This window comes from Phocoena sinus, chromosome 16 (genome assembly GCF_008692025.1).
Source record: "Phocoena sinus isolate mPhoSin1 chromosome 16, mPhoSin1.pri, whole genome shotgun sequence".
Taxonomy (NCBI): domain Eukaryota; kingdom Metazoa; phylum Chordata; class Mammalia; order Artiodactyla; family Phocoenidae; genus Phocoena; species Phocoena sinus.
In genome coordinates this window covers 58,974,383-58,988,651 of record NC_045778.1, presented here as the reverse complement: position 1 = coordinate 58,988,651, position 14,269 = coordinate 58,974,383, and the positions used below count along the sequence as shown (strand labels likewise).

General features: G+C 52.5%; 1 protein-coding gene across 3 annotated transcripts in view; it reads right to left on the bottom strand.

The window, feature by feature from the left end:
- SUFU (SUFU negative regulator of hedgehog signaling) overlaps nucleotides 1-14,269 on the bottom strand; it is a 125,486-nt gene that overhangs the window by 22,423 nt on the left and 88,794 nt on the right. For all 3 annotated transcript variants that reach the window (XM_032607330.1, XM_032607331.1, XM_032607332.1), the window contains exons 9-10: nucleotides 6,775-6,909; nucleotides 5,084-5,222 (exon numbers count right to left, since the gene is read on the bottom strand). In XM_032607330.1, coding sequence (XP_032463221.1) covers nucleotides 5,084-5,222; nucleotides 6,775-6,909 — 274 coding nt within the window. The remainder of the gene's footprint in view (nucleotides 1-5,083; nucleotides 5,223-6,774; nucleotides 6,910-14,269) is intronic.

The window sequence follows — 14,269 nt, the reverse complement described above, 5'->3', positions numbered from 1 at the left end:
CAACCCTTGGAGGGAGAAGACTCTCTAGTGAGATGGGAGAGCCCCCCAAGCAATCTGAGCAGCAAACTCCCCTAGAAGGATTCTGAAAACCCAGAGATACCAGGCCTCATCCAGACCTTCTGAATCCAGACCTTCTGAAGCTGAACAGCTCAGGCAAGGCCAAGGCATTTGCATTTTTAAAAGGCAACCCCTCCCTCCAGGAGATCATGGTGGCGGGAGTGCTGGGGAAATACACTCACAGGGGAAGTGGGTTTGGGCACCGGTTTAACCAATACAGATGAGTTAGTGGCTGCAGCTCTACTACCAGCTCTAACTGGTGGAGCTGGGAGGGGAGCAGTGGCTCCCTGCCCCCCACTCCCAACCTCCACCTTTGATGAGGCTTGGAACACAGGCCAGCAGCTTACCCCAAGGTGCTCACACCCAGTGCCTTAGGACAGCCTGGCTGGTTGGTGAAGACGGAGGATTGTCAACAACCTCCCAATTCCCCAGGCCCCAGCAAGTTCCAGAAGGAACCTGAAAAGTGATCTTTCATCAATGCCTGCCCTGGGCAGGCCTGGCTATGGGACAGGCAGGGGCCCAGCTGCTGTAGATCTGATTCAAATGTCTGCGGTCAATGATATTTCTGAGTCTGCAAACGGTACTGACAATGCCCACTCCTTCCCCTTAGTATGACAATCCACACTTTGTCTGGGGCGTTGTTTGCTCTTCGTGTTGACACGTTGTTCTTGCCTCCCAACAAGTTTGGCTTTCTTTTTCCTTCCCTTTCCTTCTCTCAGGGAAAGAGATGTGCTGTTTACAGGGCAGAGCCTGCCGTGGAGCTGCTCTGGCACTCACGATGGCAGCGGGGGACACAAGACCAGGAAACAGGCCAGTCTGCATCCCCCCCGACCCTGACCGGCCAGACAGAAGTGAGAAAACAGCCCAGAGGACCCCCGTCCCCCAGGCTCGGGGGCAGAGGTGTGTGTGGCAGTGGTGGCACAGGGAGACCACCTTCATTTCCTGTCCTTGTTGGGTGGTGAGGAGTTGCCTGAGGCGGCCAGGAGCAGGCTCACACTCCCCCTGCTCTGGCTGGCTGCCGCTGAGGGTAGAGCGGGCTGTCACAGTCCTCACCCGAAAGGGAGGCTGCTGTACCTCCCTAGGCACAGTGCTGGCATTTCAACCCTAATGGCTGTACCCTGGACACTGAGGTCCCCATGGCAGCCCAAGCAAAGGTCTCCAGGGGGACCAGGTCGTGGCCAGGTTCACCAGTGGAAGGAGAAACAGCAGAGGCACGGAAGAGGAGCTGCCCAGGGCCTGGGCCAGGGATCACCAAGTGTCTTCCACACAACATCCAAATGGGTGCATGGGGACAGGAGAAGGCAGCGGCTTGTCCAGAGGACAGTGGTGAGTCAGCCGCTGGGCTAGGAGAAGAGCCCAGCAGTGACTCCCCAAACCTGGCCTGGAGAAGCGAAGCCCACTTGAACAGCTGCTGGGTGTCTTCTCCCAAGCCCTGGGCCTCCCATCAGGGCTGGTAGGGAATGGCTGGGAACGGGGGGCCACCTGGGTGAGCTGTCAGACACCACGCAGCTGAGAAAGCACTGCAGGGCTTAAAAAAATATTCTCATATTTGGTGATGTGACCCCTGTGTGACCTCTGGGGCCGACTTCTCCCCCTTCAGATCAACCTTGGCTGGGGACGGATGAACGACTCAGCTCTGGGCCAGGCTCCCACTCAGAGGCTAACAGCCCGGTGTTGACAGACTCAAGGGAGAGAGGCTTGTTAAAGCCACTGGGATGAGGAATGCTGGGGGAAGGAGTGCAGGAGAGGACGCTGGCAGGCATCCCCCTGGTCTGAAGACCCTCCTGTACAACCCTGGAGTTGGTGGACAGCCTTTACCATCTCAGAAAAGATAAAAACAGCAAATCGTAGGGCAAACGGAGGAGTCCAGTGTCAACCTATGGAAACTGAAGAGCCTAAGGAATTGGAGGATTCCTGCCTCTCCAGCTCCTCCAGGAAGCAGGGAGTGTCCACTGTGCTTACTCTGGGGTTGCAGACAGCCCTGCCTTTCTGGGCCGGGGCCTTGACGTTCCTGGGGCTGGAGAGATGGGGCAAGGAGGAGCCTGGAGGGCAGGTGCAGGCCCAGGAGCAGGTGGGTGTGGAGGCCTGTCTGGGGCCACTCCACAAGCTCCGGAAAGGGCCCAGATTCCCTCACTTTCTGCCTTTTTCTCTCAGGCCCTCCTTTGTCTCTCTTCTCCCATGTGGGGTGTCTCTGCCATGCCACTTCCCCAAGAGATAACAGGCCTGGGCTGGAGGCCAGAACAAGGTGCCAAGGCTGGGAGTGAGGGCTTCCAAGGCTGTTGAAGGCTGATGCAAGAAAGTCATCCCAGCCCCTCCCAACTCCTCTGGGACCAACAGGGAGTGTTCAAGCAGCGGCCAAGAGAACAGAAGTCTGGGTCTCTTCAGTCCTGGGGCTGCTGCATCCAGTTCCTTCCTGATGCTCTGCCCCCAGCAGGCCTGGGTACACAGGGGTCAGGGAGACACCCTGGATCCCGGAAGCATGAGTGAGAGATTCCTGTAGGAGGTGAGGGCAGGCCTCTCTGTTGGGGTCTCCCTCCAGAGGAGCCTGGGGTCCCTCTTGGCCCAGTGGAGTGGGCCCTCACTGGTGACTATGAGCGTGACCCCAGGCCTCCAGGAGGTCCTCAGACTCCCGGGGAGACAGGCAGCCCCACAGGGAGACTCAGAGGCCCACAAGTAATTACAAGCCCAGGTTCCCACAAGCTAGGGAGCTGCCTGTGACCACAGTGGCAAGACCCTGAAGAGGAAGGCGGGCTGCCAGTCAGATGCAGGAAGTGCTGACTGCTTTGGGGGCGGGGCGGGGAGGAGGGCTGGTGTGGGTGTTGGCTTCACAGCTGAGGACAGGCTGGCCTGGGGGCAGGGGCAGGGGCAGCGGGTTTCCCAGGGCTCCCTGGAAAGGGCCTTGAGAAACCCCTTGGTGAGTTAGGGTGCGTGCCTGGGGAGCGGGCCCCAGCCAGCCTTCCCGGGAGCTCCCCTGTGAGCTGGCCCCTGTGGTGGACCACACTAATGAGCCCATAACACAGGCCTTTGATTAAGCAGCTCCCAGCACAGCAACTTTATTGAAACATGCCGAGGCCAGCGGCTGGTTCCCACAGCTCCCGTTCCCGGGGCAACGGCGCCTGGGAGGGGACCATGTGCTGGGAGTCAGCAGGGCGAGTGCTCAAGCTCACTGAGGGGCTGCCAGGGAGGCGAGGGGGAGCAGGGCTGGAAGGGAACACCAGTAGCCGGAGGATCAGGGGCTTGGGAATCAGGGTTGGGCCCAGACCTTTGTGGGGACTGGGGGGCAACGTGACATCTGCCGAGTTCTCTGGAGGCCCAGGTCCCCAGGCTGCTGAGAACTGGAGACGCTGACTCCCCCCCATCTCCGCCGGGGGCAGGAAGATGTTCCAAGGGGGATGGCGGGGCTCCAAGGACAGGTTCAGAGTTCAGCATGTGAAAGACAACTGGGTGAGATTTCTTCTTGAGTTTGGGGACACTCTAGTTCCTACTTTCCCAAGAAAATGTGCTTAACCTTCAATACACAAAAGTGCTATCTGAGGACACTTCTGCTGAGACCTGTCAACACACTGTCACCTGCTAGGAAGGAGGACCTGTGACCTCTCAGGGGCTGGGGGTCTCCTACACGGTCCCTTGTTCCCCAGTCCTTCCCAGCTCTGCCCAGGCAGAAGGTCTACCCCCTCCCTGCTCTCCACAGAGGCAGCCCGGTGCCCTGGGACACGCTGGGGCTGGGGGGAGGCCCTTTCCACTTATGCTGGGCTAATTTCAAATGTTATACTTCAGAGCTTTTGCTACAGCAACTACCAACACCACATGGACAGAAATCTAATGTTACCAAGTGGGACTTTTAAAATGTATTTATAACTTTATGGTTCAAAGTAATTTTGTTATGAAACAATGTAATAACAACAGTGGAAAAAGGCAAGATAAGTTATGGAACACAATATCCCTAAAGCACCGGCTTCCATTTCTACCTCAGCTTAGTCTGGGGAGTGTGGTTGGTGTCCTTTGTTTGCCGTTTGTTTTAATTAAGGGTTAGTATTTTGGTGGGGAGGGGCAGGGAGGAGCTGGCCTGAGGAAGAGACACAGACACTCAAAGACTAAAAACATGCCTACATTAATGCTATATACACTTCACAGACCCCCACAGACCAGGCTAAACCCACAGAACTGGCAAAAATCTCTTCCCCTTTACAGTAATCCCTCCGCCCACCCGCATCCTCCACCATACACCACAAACAAGGCAGAGTCACCTGTTAGATCAGGGTCAGATTCCCTTTCTGAGAGAGGTAAGGTAGAGTTCCTCCTCCCGTGCCCCCAACAAACAAACAAAAAAGGATGTTGTTCCTCTAATACATCCGGGAGTGGGAATCAGGGTTGGGCTGAGTACCCGTTAGAGACCTGGACAGGGCCGGGGCTGGAAGGAGGCCTATGGCTCTCAGGCCCCAGCACCCCGCTTGGCAATGGCTTGAAGCTGTGCTCCAGCCAGAACAGCAAAGGAGGGACAAAGTATTCCGGAAAAGCCAGCAGGTTTCTGCACAGAGAAGCTGGGTGTCCATCAGGAGGAAAAGGAGAACCATTAGACGGGGGAGGCTCTGTGTGCCAACGCCTGCCCATCTCAGCCCAGCTGAGGCATCCAGGTCCAGATGCCCACTTTCTAGGAATTCCGGTGGGCTTTCCATATAGCACGAGAGTGGCTTCCACACTTCCTCCCATCCTGCTTCACCCTTCCGCTTCCTGTTCCTTGGTTTACCCAGTGTGCAGAAAGTCTCACATCCCTCAAACCTGAACTTCCATGGCAAACAGAATTATCAACGGTCAGGGCTTGGAGAGTTATCGCTCCTGCCTCAGGGTATGGGGGAGAGGCCAGGAAGTGCTTCTGGAGCTGGTGGGCTAGGCAGTAGCATCCACACTCCACATGGCATCTCACAACCAGCCCCTCAGGAAGAGGAGCCGCCAAGAGCTGCCAAGGGAGGACCGAGAGGGGGTGGGCACGGAAAGGAGGGAGGGAGAAGAAAAGGAGCCTTCTCACTTGTAGCCAGGGTCCATGAGCTGCGTAAGGGTGCTCTTCGGTGGCAAAGGCGCCTTCTACTCCCGTGGAGACAAAGGTGATGGCCATGTCACCTGTGATACTTTTATATGTAAAGTGCCGTCCGTGCAGGAGCCTGCCCCTGGGGGTGGGAACATGAGACAGTGAGAGCAGGCCTGGCCAAGGCTCAGGGGCTGTGGAGGCTACACTCCCCAGGATGGGCTGTCTGGCAAATGCCCTCCTGACCGACCATCTGCCCACTAACAGGGGCCTGGAACTAAACACGTTCATCTCAACACCTCCCAAGAGAAGCCTCTTACGAGTTCTCTACTGTTATCCTTCCAAAGTGCTCAAGGCTAGCAGATACTAGAGCAGCATTCAAAGGGCCTGAAAGGGGATGCGAGTCCACCTCCTTTGTGTCCTGGTGGGGAGACTGAGGCCAGAGAGGCCAGTTAGTAATGTGCCCAAGGTCAGGCCCAAGGCTAAAAGGTGGATCGTGCCCCATAGGGGTGAAGAAGCACCTAAACGAATTTCCCACACCCTGGGATGACGGCCTAGTGCCCTCACAGCACAATCCTGTGTCCGGGGCACAGTCTTCCACCTCCTCCTGGCTCCCCACGAGATTTAAATGGCTACCAAGGCCACATCTTTAAAAAAAAAAAAAAACGCTGAAGCCAAGTGGGGTCACTCTGAGGGAGCCACAAGAAGTTACTGTTAATCCCAAGTCTGGAAATACACCTGGGGGAAGGGCAGGCAGGGGCAAGCAGTGGGGCAGAGTTGCCAGTCAGCAAAGGAAGCAAAACCTGCTCTTGGCTTTCTTGCGTTGCCTCAGATTAACCCTTCACCAGCCTAAAGGCCCTGAGCCTGGGCCAGAGAGGGAGCTGGAGAGGAAATCGTTGGGGTCCTGGGGGGGTGGTGCGGGGGCCTGGCCAGACCCTGATCACTCTGGCCACTTGCTCTCGTGGCCCTACTGGGCAAGGCTGGTCACCACACAAGGTCCTTCCTCAGGCTCCAGGGACAGTGGGGATGGTCCAAACCAGTGCAACCCCTTTCTTCCTTGTCACTGCTGTCTGAGTTTAGAGTTATCCTTGCTGCTTCTCCTGCTATAAAAGTGAGGGTGGAACCCCTGAGGGCTGTGGAGGAAGCCACAGCTGCAGCAGGTTCAGCCCTGTGCAGCATCCCCATGCAGAGAGCTGAATTCTGGCCACAGGGGTGGGTTTCTGGCACTGTGGACAGCAGCAGGAGGGACACAGCTGGGCTTCTGGGTCCCTCAAGGAGTCTGCTGTGCGGGCCACGGGGTTTGGAGAACTGAGTGTTTCTGCATGGAAAAGCAGCAAAGAGGAGAAAATAGAGTCCCACCCATCAGATTCCCCTGCCCTACCATCCCAGTGCTACTGGGGACTCTGCCACCCCTGACTCTGGGCTGGTGGGATGGCAGGGCATCTGAGACTCCCTAGGTCACTGAACCTTCGTAAGGGAGCAGGGCTGGGGGACACTTCTCTGGACAAAGGAGTGCTCTCCAGTGCGGTGAGGGCTACTGGAGGGTTCAGGGTCCACAGGCTCCCCCAAAGGCCCAAGATGGAGTGGGCTGACTAGCTCTCCTCCCCACCTGGGCCCCAGACTCTGCCTCGGTGTAGGGGGCAAGCACAGGCCTGGTGGCTCCTTGAGGCCAGGTTGTATGCTGCGGGGCTTACCTTAGGCAGAGAGGAATGAGGGCTCCTGACTCCTGGTTGAATTTCAGATGTACGCTCTCGAGCTGCCGCGTGCGGATCAGCTCGTGGGGAATAATGGCCGTGGAGCTGTCACTTTCCAGGCTGTCTTTGCGGCTCCTGCGAAGCAAGCACAGGAACAGGTTCAGCACAAGGTGAAAACCGCAGGACAGGAGGCTCTCAGGCCAGGCTCCTGAGGAACGACAAGGATGGTGATTGATGATAAAGATAACAACAGCCACCATTTACTCACTACACGCTCGCCAAGTGCCAGCCCTGCGTGAGGCACCTCTCGCTGATTACTCCTCACAGCGCCCCCGTGAGGTGGGCACTATTATTATGGCCCTTTTACAGATAAGGAGCCGGGGATCAGGGAGGTGACCTAACTTGTCCAGGTCACACAGCGGGGACTGTGGAACTGGGATTTGGTCACAGGTAGGTCTGGCTCTGAAGCCTCATCTTTGGCCAACACTCTGTATAAAAGCTTATGTCACAGTGGCTTGTTCTTCCCTAAGATAGCAGCAGGGGCTTCTGGGAGCCCTTCTTCCCCTGCCCTAGAGCCTCAGACCCCAAGTTCTCTAAGGCTGGGGTGCTAGAGTGCCAAAAGACATGGCTCCGAGAGCTTCCTTCCCGCTGACCCTGAAAAGGCTGACGTCAGAGCAGGCTCAGAGCATGCACACACCTGCTAATGGCCAGCAGCTGCCGTGACATACACATCCTTCATCCAACAGGAAATGGCACAGTCCTCATCGAGGGGTGGAAACCAGGCTCTCATTAGTCAGATCAGTGAGCTTGGCTGGGCAGCAGGACCGGGCCACCACCCTGCTGGGCTACGAGGCCCCAGGAACCCTGGACCAGATTCCTCCTGACTGTGGCCCCAGCCATGGCGAACTGTCACTTCTGCCTCATGCTCCCTCCTGTCCTGCTTCCCACCCACAGCTTGCTCCACAGCTGGGCCACGGGGTCCCTTTGCAATCTAAGATTTGCTCTTTCAAATTCAGCTGCCCCCACTGACAACCTCTCAAATCTGCCTCAGCCAGAAGTGAGGATTACCCACTGATCTCATTCAAAAGGCCAGATCCTGGTTTGGACTGTGAATCTCAGAACAATTCCCCAAGTGAACAAAATACTGGGAGAGAAGCTTTAGTTATTTATCGTTGAAGTCGCAATAGCCACCCAGGACGTCTGGGCTTGACAGTCGCACAGCCAGTGGGGGCCCAACCTCCTTACACACTGGGGGGCTGAGCACTGGGGCCTGTGGCCCAATGAGGCACCCCAACACTCAGAGCACCTCCCCAGAGGGAGGAGGATGTGAGGTCAGCAGGCAGGATGGAGGGTGACATCAGAGAGCACAGGGCCCTACTGAGGCAGTGGTTTATAAAGCTCCCGAGGTAAGGGGGACCATTCCCACCAGCTGGGTGGATCCCAGATGTGACATGTGACTGATCTTTCACAAAGTGGTCCCTTCCTCTGGTTTCCAAAGCCAATTCTGAAACTGCCCTTTGCCCTAGTGTCTCCTTTGACAAACCCTTTCACAAGACCCGTGAAGGAGACAAACATGCTGGCCAAGAGGGTCACTGAATTTCAGGGCTGGAAGGAAACTCTTAGGTTGTTTAATCTACCTCTTTCCTTTACAAAAGAGAGCCGGTAATGTGCCCAAGGCCACAGAGCTGGGCTGTAGCAGGCCATCGTGGGAGCCTAGGACCTCTGACCAACTCTCTTCCCCTTACACCCTGGCTGCTACGCCTCCCTTCTGAGGAGGGCAACACCAAACACCACCCTCGGGGCTCGGACAAGAGCAGGACTCAAGAAAGACAGCAGCCCTCTTTGGTGAGCCCTTACTCTCCTCCAGAGTAAGGAGTCCACAGATTCACTCACTGAGTCCTCACAGCAAGGACTCTACACCAGGTAGATTCCTCTATAGTTAACGCTTCTTGTACAAGTCAGGAAACCCGCGGCTCAGAGAAGTGAGGTGATAAGCCTACAGTCACAGAGTGAGTTTAAGAGGAAAAGCCAGGGTGTGACTCTCACCATCACTTCCCTGTGCTACCTCTGAGACACACCACCATGCTCCCAAAAGGCCTGGCTGCCAGGTGGGGCCTCCGAGCCGGTGGGCCTCTCTGACACAGGCAAAAGTGCTGATGAATAGCAACTGGGGGTGGGAGCAGGGGGGTTGGGAGAGCAGGATCAACAGCACACAGGGCTAGAGATGTCTCAAGCTGGAGGGAAAAATAAATTGTTGAAAGTCAGCTAAAGTCACCTTGGTAACTGCTACAACACACTCACCCAGAACGAGGACATCAAACCCAAGTGCAAACAGCTTTAAAGAAATGGAAAAGAACTTAATCATCTGAAGAATTAATGTGACAAGTGCCCACATTTACACCTCCCACCAACCTTCAATCATTTGAAAACGTACTTTAATCTTTTAAGAGAAAAAAAAAATTGCAAAATGCTAGATCTGCCGTCCTGGAGCTTGGGTATTTCCGGCATGCTGCTTCAATGGAAACGCGGCTGCTCCACACACACACACGCAGGAGCCCAGCTTTTTGCTGATTTGTTTTTTCTGGACATCGATGCAGAAGCATGAATTATTTGTGTGGGCCGGGTGAGGTATTAAATCTGCAGCCGACACAGGTTTGCAATGTTTTGCATGGTTGTCAGCTTAATCTTAGTCATAAAAAAATAAGTAGTGTGCTCGCCAGCATGGCCTAATTTTTCAGCTGGGCTGTTTTCTCCCTGAGTTCCTAGCAGAGGGGAAGGCAGAGGGCTGGAAGGGAGAATGGCTCCTAGGGAGGCATGGAGGCCCATAACCGCTGGGGGCTGCTAGGAAGATGGGGCCAGGGGATGAAGGATGCTCCGGGAGGCAGAATGGATAACAACATAGGTTTGGGGTCTGAGTCCCATATGACCTTGGGCAGATAACTTAGCCTCTCTAAGCTTCACTGTCCTCTCCACGGGAAGAATAACAATATCCTTTCCTTATAAGGATGAAATGAGATGACCCAGGTGAAGCATCAAACAGTGCCTGGGATATAGTAGGTGCTCAAAACGTTAGCTGGCTGCCTCTAGAACTCTATCTGCTCCTCATGCAGGAATGTTGATAGCTTAATAGAGACTTATTTGCCTTTACCCTGGGCCCAGAATCCAACTGCCTCTGGCCAAGCCAGTCCCCCATTCTGAGCAAAGGTCCTTGCCCTGGGCTTGGAAGAGGGGACTTCTGAGATGGGGCAGCAGCCACTGTGGGCCCCGGGCAACCGGTGGTGTTCTGGGAAGGCCCAACTACAGGCCAGCAAAACCCCTTGAGGCCTTTGTTCTGCTGAGAGACATGCTGGCAGGACGGCCTTCCTACACCATCAGCACGATCCCTTCCTGCAATTCTCACCTACTGGTCCTCAAGTTGCCGAGAATTAGTTTAATCCATCCTCCATGACAGCCTTGTAAATCCCCGAGGCTGCTCACAGACCAAGAGGAGTTTCTCTTTTCCAGTATTTGCAGCCTCAACTTTCAACTGTATTCTTAAGATAAGGTCCTGAAATCTTCCATTCATCCAAGTCACTCTCCCTTGGATTCACTCTAGCTTGTCAAAGCCCAAGTGTCATGTCCAGAAGTGAAGTGTCACATGTGGAAATAAATACAGTATGTGGTTTAACCAGCAGATCACAGAAGGACTGTGAGCTTTCTCGTTTGGGATACTTTATTTCTATTAAAACTGTCATCAAATTGTCTATTCTTTGTAACCTCAGCATACTACCAACTTATACCACACTCCCTCTGTCAACAAGATCTCCCTCAGGCTTTCTCGCATGGACTGAGCTTAGACCTCTTCCGCCCTAGCTTGTATGTACTCTAGAGGATTTGGAGCTTAGAACAGAAACCTGCATTAATCTGGCTAGGGTGTCAAGCAGTCTGGATACTTCTGAAACCTGACTCTGGCACCCATCATATTGGCACTCCCCCCTGACTTCACATCACTGACAAAACTGATAAACTTGCCATCGATGTTCTCATCCCAGGCTTTGATTAAATAGTGAATAGGACAGGGCCAGGCAGACAAGATGACAGACTGACATCATCGCTCTTTGGGTATGCTCATCCAACTGATTATAATCCACCCAACCATCCCGTCACTAAGCCCCTCACCCTCCTGGATGCTCTGTATAGACACTTCTCTGTCTTGCCAGCAGTGATGTCAGAAGACACTCTCAAAACATCTTGCTAACCCCCCCACCTATACAAAGTCTACAGCACTTCCTTCATCTACCAAATAGAAATAGGTTAAGTGTTTCTAAAAAGGCAGTGAGGATGGTCCGGCAGGTCTGACTCTTTGTGAATGCATGCTGTCTCTCAGGCCTCACTGTTTTTCCTTAGAGACTGTTCACAGCCTACTCGCTGAATAATCTAGCCCAGAGTTTTCCCTGTGAGTTGACACCAAGCTCACTAGTCTAGAGAGTGCAAGATGCTTTTTGCATCTTGAAATTTTTGAGTGCTTTCAGTCTGTCAACACCTCTCTCCCATTCCCTCAGAGATTACTGACAACAGCTTCCTGAATCTCATCTGCCAATCTGACTGGTATTCTGGGGTGCAATACATGTGGACCAGGAGATCGGAAATCATGGCTTCAAACCTCTTATCGATGCCTGTATGACTCTTCCTAGTCTAATAACCATTCTCTTTGAGATGGAAGCACAATATAAGTAGAGGAAATTTTTGTTGCCTCTCTGCCTCTGATTAACATTACTCTGTCCAAACAATGGGGCCTAGGTTTTCTTCTTCTTGTTCCAAACAGAACTATGAAAAACAAAGTCCTTTTTGCTGATCATAGCCCTTTTTTGCAAGACTTAATTCTTCTTGAGTTTCATCTTTTCTTGATCCTGTTCCTTAAAGTGTCTGTTGGTATAACATACTTCTCTCTCCAGCTTTTGTTCAAATTCTTCAAAAATATTCTGAGTTATGTAAAGAATTCTCTACATATCTCTACTGGTCCCCAGAGGTATTACACCTCTTTTTAGTTTTCAGGGGACTTTCTGCAATAATAGTGTTAAGGGGTACCTTTAACTGAGTGCACACTATAATGCCAGGTCCTATGCTAAACCCTTTATATACTTTAGTCCTTTCATTTCTATAACAACCCTATAAATAGGTATTATTTTTCCCATTTTACAGACGAAGAAACCGAGACTCAGATACTTAAATAACTAGTCCAAGATCACACAATGGGCAAATAAAGGGCTGAGACAAAAACCCCAGGTCTTCCTGACGCCAGCTAAAGTGTAACCACAATATTTTTCCTTAAGAGCCTCCCATCCCTCTGAGTGGTCTTTTCTTCTGGGGTTTCAAAGTCCATGAAGACACATCTATTTTTTTTTTTTTCCCTGAACTCTTAAAAGAATTGCTTCCTAGAAGCCACAGCAGGGCTTCCCAAAGGGTATTTGATGGAATTTTAATTTAAGAGAAGCTTCTAGAAGAGCAGATGTGGCAAAGGCTGGATGCAATACACTGCACCTCAGATTAAAGATTCATAAAATGTTGGCATTTCGAAGACTCTGAGGAGGACTACAGAGGGCAAAGGAACCAGTTTCATTTTGTGTAAGCCAGTCTCTTCCAACCTTAGCCACAGGAACCCCTTTTCACTTAATCCCCAACCGACCTCCCTAAAAGGCTGTGGGGACCCTCCCTCTGGGGACCACTGGTCAGGCAGTGCTCTGACAAGGCCCAGGGTTTTCCCTCCTGAACCCTGGTCTGCCCAAGCGCTCTTTCCCAAGGCCCTGTCACTCCCACTCCATCAGCTTCCTTGCCGGTCAGAGTCAGGTGCACAGCCGAGGCGCCTCGTCATTTTCTTCACCCCAAGACAGATGATCTCAGGAGGCCTGTCAGACACGTATACGATGCTCACCTTCAGCTCTCAGCCTGATGCCGGGGAAGCTGAAGTTCTTCTGAGTGACCAGGGCTTACCTTGGTGCCAATTTTGTGATTTTTACCTGGAATTTTGTGTCATTCTTTCTTTTTACTGTGCAGGGCAAGCTGTAACAGCTCCTACAATATCACTTCTTTGACTTTTTTTTTTTACTATTCTTTTTTTAAAGTTGAAAGAGCCAAATAGTTCTATAAGGTTCATTACAATAGTCAGCAGTCTTCCCATTCCCCACTCCTTGGAGAAAACCACCGTCATCTCTGTTAGCTGATTCTTTTGGTATTTTCCTCAATACCTCTAATATACTTTCTTTCTACTTCCTGGTATTCCCTTTTCAGGCTTTATCTATTGACTTGCTGCTACAGAAGATGAGCTTCTAGCTCCCTTCCATCCCACCCTCCCACCCTCCCAAGATAACTATATTGTAAGTTTGCTTGGCTAAGTATTAAGTGTTTACGTTATTATACTAATGCTATTTACAACTGAGTCATGTAGTATAATATGATTACTTTTCCTTTCTAGTGTGATTTTTAAAATTATTTATTTATCTATTTAATTTTGGGCTGCATCGCGTCTTAGTTGCAGCACGCGGGATCTTTCATTGTGGCGTGCAGGTTTCTCTCTAGTTGTGGTGCGTGGGCTCCAGAGCACACGGGCTCAGTAGTTGTGGTGTGTGGGCTTAGTTCCCCTGTGGCATGTGGGATCCTAGTTCCCCAACCAGGGATCAAACCTGCATCCCCTGCATTGGAAGGTGGATTCTTGACCACTGGACCACCAGGGAAATCCCTAGTGTGATTTTCTATTTTCCTTGTATTTAATAACTGTGTTGGTTTTCTATGTGTTTATTGCTAATTCAATCCTAAACTAAACTAATGACCAATGGCCTATAGATTCTCCCAAGACTTTCAAATAGAGCAAATATTTATCAATTTTATCTTCTTTTTAAATAATTAATTAATTAATTAATTTATGTCTGCGTTGGGTCTCCGTTGTTGCGCACGGGCTTTGTCTAGTTGCGGCAAGCAGGGGCTACTCTTTGTTGTGGTGCGCGGGCTTCTCATTGTGGTGGCTTTCTTGTTTTGGAGCAAAGGCTCTAGGTGCGTGGGCTTCAGTAGTTGCAGCACACGGGGTCAGTAGTAGTGGCTCGTGGGCTGTAGAGCGCAGGCTCAGTAGTTGTGGCACACGGGCTTAGTTGCTCCGCAGCATGTGAGATCTTCCCAGACCAGGGCTCGAACCCGTGTCCCCTGCATTGGCAGGCGGATTCTCAACCACTGCGCCACCAGGGAAGTCCCTCAATTTTATCTTTTTAAAGACACTTCTCCAGGGGCTTCCTTGGTGGTGCAGTGGTTAAGAATCTGCCTGCCAATGCAGAGGAGATGGGTTCGAGCCCTGGTCCAGGAAGGTCTCACATGCCGCGGAGCAACTAAGCCCGTGCACCACAACTACTGAGCCTGCGCTCTAGAGCCCACGAGCCACAAATACTGAGCCCACGTGCCACAAATACTGAAGCCTGCGGGCCTAGAGCTGATGCTCCACAACAAGAGAAGCCACCACAACGAGAAGCCT